At 57.2% G+C, this 6,594-nt stretch overlaps 1 protein-coding gene across 1 annotated transcript; it reads left to right on the plus strand.

Annotated features, from left to right (window-relative positions):
• Positions 1–2,735: 2,735 nt before the first annotated feature.
• On the plus strand, positions 2,736–4,607 carry GSX1 (GS homeobox 1). The gene is made up of 2 exons (XM_007664110.1): positions 2,736–3,135; positions 4,246–4,607. The coding sequence occupies exons 1-2, from the start codon at positions 2,736–2,738 to the stop codon at positions 4,605–4,607; spliced, it is 762 nt and encodes a 253-aa protein (XP_007662300.1).
• The last annotated feature ends 1,987 nt before the right edge of the window (positions 4,608–6,594 follow it).

The following is a 6,594-nucleotide window of genomic DNA, read 5'->3' on the forward strand; positions in this document are numbered from 1 at the left end:
CGCTTAGAACAGTGCGTGGCACACGGTAAACGCTTAACAAATACCATCATCATTATTATTTTTGTTAATTAGTATCTCGGGAGCGTTATAGGAGGGAGGGAAGGGGAGAGGGGGTGCGGGGAGGCTTGCTCGCCCTCCTGCTGTAGAGAAAGTCTGGGGGAAGGGGTTGGCGAGAGGGGGGATCAGTTTCCTAGGACCCCCGCCCCACAGAAGCAAAGGAAATTGGGTCGGAGCTGTGACTCGATACCGTGAGCCCGTTGTGGGCAGGGATTGTCTCTTTATTGATGTAGTGTACTCTCCAAGCGCTCAGTACAGTGCTCTGCACACGATAAGCCCTCAACAAATACGATTGATTGATTGAATGAATGAATAAATACGATGGAATAGTAATACTAATTATGGCATTTGTTAAGCGCTTCCTATGTGACAAGCACCGTTCTAAGCGCTGGGGGGAATACAAGGTAATCAGGTTGTCCCACTTGGGGCTCACGGTCTTAATCCCCATTTTACAGTTGAGGTAACTGAGGCACAGAGAAGTTGAGTGACCTGCGCAAAGTCACACAGCTGATAAGGGGCGGAGCGGGGATTAGAACCCACCACCTCTGACTCCCAAACCCGGGCTCTTGCCACTAAGCCACGCTGTTTCTAGTCCTTCCCCCAGAACGATCTCACGACGGGGGAAACATTTTGGAGTAATCGATCAGTTGGTTGCTTGGCCTTTTCTCTGGACACCCAAATCTCTGGCCTTCCGAGTGGTCTCGTCTGTGGGGAGGTGAATCCGCTCAAGAGAAAAAGGCAAACCCGTCTACAGGGCCCGTGAGGACAGATCCGCCTAGTCCAGTTTGGGTCATTCATTCAGTCGTATTGATTGAGCGCTGACTATGTGCAGAACACTGTACTGAGCGCTTGATCCAAGAAGCAGCGTGGCTCAGTGGAAAGAGCACGGGCTTGGGAGTCAGAGGTCATGGGTTCTAATCCCGGATCCGCCACTTGTCAGCTGTGTGACTCTGGGCGAGTCACTTAACTTCTCTGTGCCTCAGTGACCTCATCTGTAAAATGGGGATTAAGACTGTGAGCCCCATGTGGGACAACCTGATTACCTTGTATCCCCCCAGAGATTAGAACCGCACTCGGCACATAGTAAGCGCTTAACAAACGCCATTATTATTATTATTATTATTATTATCCAAGCGGAACCTCGCGGATCCGGACCCTCGATCCCTCCCTGTCTCCTGGAGGGGAAAGGGAAGAAAGAAGCCGTTTTGCGACGAGGGAAGGTGTAAGCAGACCGGGAGAAAAGTCGCAAAGGTGTTTGAAGTTGTTGAACTGTTGTGCGGCCGGGGAACGCGCAATAACGGGCTCTTTGGCGCAAAGCGAGAGGGGAAGCGCAGCTGGGGGAGATTTCCGATTCCGCTTCGCCCTGGCTGGGCCCCTGTGACTTCTTCACCCCTGTAAAATCGAATCGGATCAATCGGTCAAGAGCATCGATCGAGCGCATTTATTAAGGGGGCGCAGAACGCCGTGCTGAGCCCCGAGGAGAGTCGACTTAAAGGAAAAGATGCTCACCTAAATGTTCACTTTCCTTCTTCCTCCTGTGTGGCTCCGCCGTTAGACTGGCAGCTCCTCGAGGACAGGCAAGGGATCGCGTCTAGGGATCGGTAGTTTGCTCTCCCAAGCGCTTCGACCAGCGCTCGGCACACGGTCGGATCTCGGTTATCGCGATTGGTTGAGTAACCCCTGCCTTCAAGGAGTTCGCAAGATAACGGGGGCGACGGATCCGGAATAAATTACGGATAGGAGGAAAAGGGGGCTGAGAGGACAAGAGAAACGCAGTTAGAGCCAGAGGGAGAGAGACGTGGGTCGAAAGTTAATCTGGATGGACAAGGACCGGCCTGGAGAGGAGGGGGTACGGAACGTATCGGGGGGGGTCTGTCCGCGCCCTCGTTGAAAACACCCCCAAAACGGGCCTCCTGGAAAAAGGACCAGCCAGGAGGAGGTCCCAGGCCTGGAGCTAAGGATGCAAAACTTTCCTGGGAGGAGGAGGAGGAGAACAGTCGAGGTCCTGGGTAGGTTCGGTCCTGCCCCTTCAGCCCCTCTCCTCCGGGCAGCGGGGAGACGCGATTCCGCGGAGGCGGAGACCTTACGGAAAACCGGGGAGACGAGGGGCTCGGGTCCCCGCTCTCGCCACCCACTCGGGGAGGAAAAGTGGGACGCGGGAGGGAAGGGGAGAGGGGATGTGGGAAGACGGGGCGGGGAGGGAGGAAGCCAAATAAATAAGAGGGATGGTCGACGGCGATGCAAAGCGAAAGGCGGGGGGGGGGGGGGAATAAAGAGAAAGAAAAGAATATTAAATCGCAGGAGAATGAGAAAATAAACCCCGCCAAAGGCAGGGGAGGGGGCGAGGGCGCCTGTTACGGCGTGGGTGGGGCTGACAAGAATAGAGTACATTATGCAGTTCATTTAGTTAACAAGTGAAATAATGAGGAAGCGTGCAGAGTGAATGCCAAGAGAAAAGGCACAAAAAGCCTATTGAGAGCCCTCGGCCGCTCCTGGCGTAGCCCATCACATGGCAGCGGGCCTATTTAAGCGGCGCCGCCGGCACCTTTCAGCACCACACGAGCTGGCCAGCAACCTCGGGCTCGCGGGTGGCACCGGGCTCGCGGGTGGCACCGGGCGCGGGTGGCACCGGGCGCCGGCGGCACCGACCCGCGGTGGCCTCGGGCCTGGCGGCCGCCATGCCGCGCTCCTTCCTCGTGGATTCTCTGGTGCTGCGGGACACGGGCGAGAAGAAGGTGCCCGAGGGCACCCACGCCCCGCTCTTCCCCTACGCGGTCCATCACCCGCCCCATGCCCTCCACGGGCTGTCGCCGGGCGCCTGCCACTCGCGCAAGGCCGGGCTGCTGTGCGTCTGCCCGCTCTGTGTCACCGCCTCGCAGCTGCACGGACCCCCGGGGCCGCCCACCCTCCCGCTCCTCAAGGCCTCCTTCCCCCCGTTCGGCTCGCAGTTCTGCCACTCGCCCCTGGCTCGCCAGCACTCGTCCGTCGCCTCCGGGGTCAGCCACGGGCCGGCCGCCGCCCTCTACCAGACCGCCTACCCCCTGCCGGACCCCCGGCAGTTCCACTGCCTCTCCGTGGGTGAGCAGTCCCTCTCTTCTCCCCACTCGCGTCCCGCCCTAAACGCACCCCGCGCCCATTCGGGCCTGGCCCGCTCCCACGGGCGGGAGGAGTAAGTTGGGGAAGAAGAAACGGATCCGAGGAGCGGGTGGGTGGGCTAGGGCGGTGGACCCCCGGCAGTTCCACTGCCTCTCCGTGGGTGAGCAGTCCCTCCCTTCTCCCCACTTGCGATCCACCCAAAACTTAGTCCCGCGCGGATTCGAGACTGGCCCGCTCCCACGGGATGGGGAAGCGAGGTGGGGGTGAAAAAAAGGACCCGAGGGGTGGGTGGGTGGGCCAGGGCGGTGGACCCCCGTCAATTCCACTCTCTCTCTGTGGGTGAACAGCTCTCCTCTCCCCTCCCCACCCGCGTCCCACCCAAAAAGTACCCCGCGCGGATTCGGGACTGGCCCGCTCCCACAGGAGGGAGGAGGGAGCTGGGGGAGAAATAACGGGCCCGAGGAGCGGGTGGGTGGGCTAGGGCGGTGGACCCCCGGCAATTCCACGGTCTCTCCGTGGGTGAGCAGTCCCTCTCTTCTCCCCACTTGCGATCCACCCAAAACGTAGTCCCGCCCGGATTCGAGACTGGCCCGCTCCCACGGGCGGGGGGAGAAAAAACGGACCCGAGGAGTGGGTGCGTGGGCTAGGGCCGTGGACCCCCGGCAATTCCACTATCTCTTCGCGGGTGAGCACCTCCTATCCCCTCTCCCCATTCGCGTCCCATCCAAAACACACCCCGCGCGGATTCAGGACTGGCCCGCTCCCACGGGCGGGAGGAGCGCGAGGGGGGAGGGAAAAACAGGCCCGAGGAGCGGGTGGGTGGGTGGGCTAGGGGTGCGGAGACTGCGCCCGTCGTTGGGCAGGGATTGTCTCTGTTGCCGCATTGTACACTCCAAGCGCTTAGTCCAGTGCTCTGCACATAGTAAGCGCTCAGTAAATAGGACCGAATGAAGGAAGGAAGGAAATGCGGGTCCCAAATCTCCGGGAGGTGGAGGGAAATTTAAGGATGCACCAAGGGGCTTGGAAATGCGGGAGAGGGAGGGAGGGAGGAGGCTGACGGCCCCCACCACCGTGCCCCCCTGCCCCCCGCAGATGGCACCTCCAGCCAGCTGCCGAGCAGCAAGAGGATGCGGACGGCCTTCACGAGCACGCAGCTGCTGGAGCTGGAGCGCGAGTTCTCGTCCAATATGTACCTGTCCCGGCTGCGACGCATCGAAATCGCCACCTACCTCAACCTGTCCGAGAAGCAGGTGAAGATCTGGTTCCAGAACCGTCGCGTCAAGCACAAGAAGGAGGGCAAGGGAGGGGGCGGCCACCGGGCCGGGGCGGCAGGAGGGGGTCCAGCCCATCCCTGCAAGTGCTCCACCCTCCCTCCCGCCAAGGGCTCCGAGGACGACGACCTGCCCATGTCGCCCTCTTCGTCGGGGAAGGACGAGGGGGAGCTCACCCCATAGCCCGTCCTTCCCCCCGGCCCTGGCACCTCGCTCCCCACCCCCCCACGACAGACTGACCCTCCCCGGGGGGGGCGACTCTCCACCGGCGTGGCCCCCCTCCCCGGCTTTAACGATGGGATTTGTCAAGCGCTTACTGTGTGCCCAGCACTGTTCTAAGCGCTGGGGTAGACGCGATAATAATAATTATAATAATAATGACGGTATTCGTTAAGCGCTTATTGTGTGGCAAGCAGTGTTCCAAGCGCCGGGGTGGACGCGATAATAATAATAATAATAATCGTATTCGTTAAGCGCTTACTGTTGTCAAGCATTGTTCTAAGCGCTGGGGTAGACGCGATAATAATAATGACGGTATTCGTTAAGCGCTTACTGTGTGTCAAGCGCTGGGGTAGACACGATAATAATAATAATAATAACGGTATTCCTTAAGCGCTTATTGTGTGTCAAGCATTGCTTTAAGCGCTGGGGTAGCCGCGATAATAATAATGATGGTATTCGTTAAGCGCTTACTGTGTGTCGAGCACTGTTCTAAGCGCTGAGGTAGATGCGATAATAATAATCATAGTGGTATTCGTTCAGCGCTTAATGTGTGTCAAGCATTGCTCTAAGCGCCGGGGTAGACACGATAATAATAATAATAATAATGGCATTCCTTAAGCGCTTACTGTGTGTCAAGCATTGCTCTAAGCGCTGGGGGGGACACGATAATAATAATAATAATAATAGTATTCGTTAAGCGCTTACTGTGTGTCAAACATGGCTCTGAGCGCTGGGATAGATACAATAATAATAATGTTGATGGTATTCGATAAACGCTTACTGTGTGCCAAGCACTGCTCTTAAGCGCCGAGGTAGATACAATAATAATAATGATGGTATTCGTTAAGCGCTTTCTGTGTGCCAAGCCCTGTTCTAAGCTGTGGGGTAGATACAATAATAGTAATGATGGTATTCGTTAAGCGTTTACTGTGTGCCAAGCACTGTTCAAAGCGCGGGGTAAATGTAATAATAATAATGATGATGATGGTCTTTGTTAAACTCTCACTATGTGCCAAGCAATCGTTCTGAGCGCTGGGGTCATCAGGTTGTCTCACTTGGGGCTCACAGTCTTCATCCCCATTTTACAGATGAGGGAACTGAGGCCCAGAGGAAGGGAAGTGACTTGCCCAAGGTCACACAGCCGACAAGTGGCGGAGGCGAGATTAGAAGCCACGTCCTCTGACTCCTCCCAAGCCCGGGCTCTTCTCGAAGCGGCCTGGGCTTTGGGCGGACTCCCGCACTCCTCCCGTTGGCGGAGGATTGCGCGCTCTCCCGCTCCTCTCCCAGTTCCTCTGGCTCCTCCGCGGCCTTTCTTCGCCCTGTCCGTCTCCATGTCCGCTCAGTAATTGTCCTCCTCCCTCCCTTTTCCCCCCCTTTTTTACCTCTCTCTCTCCCGATTCTCCCCCAACTTTTTCTTGCTCCGCCAACTTTCCCCCAAGGGCCTGGTGGTCAGCTCTGGGGCATCTTTCCCTTTCGTTTCCACATGTCCTGCTCGGTTCCCCGCGGACTCCCCGGCGTCGTTTAGTGAAAAGAACCCGGGCTTGGGAGTCAGAGGTCGTGGGTTCTAATCCCGGTTCCGCCACTTGTCGGCTGGGTGACTTTGGGCCAGTCCCTTCACTTCTCGGTTCCTCAGTGACCTCGTCTGTAAAATGGGGATGGAGACTATGAGCCCCAAGTGGGACAGAGACTGTGTTCAACCTGATTTCCAGCGCTTAATGCAGTGCCTCGCACATAATAAGCGCCTAACAAATTCCATAATAATTATTATTCTCTGTGCGCCAGTTACCCCATCTGTAAAATGGGGATTAAGATTGTGCGAGCCCCACGTGGGCCAACCTGATTACCTTGCCTCTACCCCAGCGCTTAGAACAGTGCTTGGCATATAGTAAGCGCTTAACAAATACCATCATTATTATTATTATCATTATCCCGCCCGCGACCCGTATCC

The sequence above is a fragment of the Ornithorhynchus anatinus genome, chromosome 20 (assembly GCF_004115215.2).
Source record: "Ornithorhynchus anatinus isolate Pmale09 chromosome 20, mOrnAna1.pri.v4, whole genome shotgun sequence".
Classification (NCBI taxonomy): domain Eukaryota; kingdom Metazoa; phylum Chordata; class Mammalia; order Monotremata; family Ornithorhynchidae; genus Ornithorhynchus; species Ornithorhynchus anatinus.

Bases quoted from the DNA above. Each gene is read 5' to 3' on its own strand.
- GSX1 (XM_007664110.1), top strand. From the start codon at position 2,736: ATGCCGCGCTCCTTCCTCGTGGATTCTCTGGTGCTGCGGGACACGGGC. The intron at 3,136-4,245 runs GTGAGCAGTCCC...TGCCCCCCGCAG, and splicing joins GTTCCACTGCCTCTCCGTGG to ATGGCACCTCCAGCCAGCTG.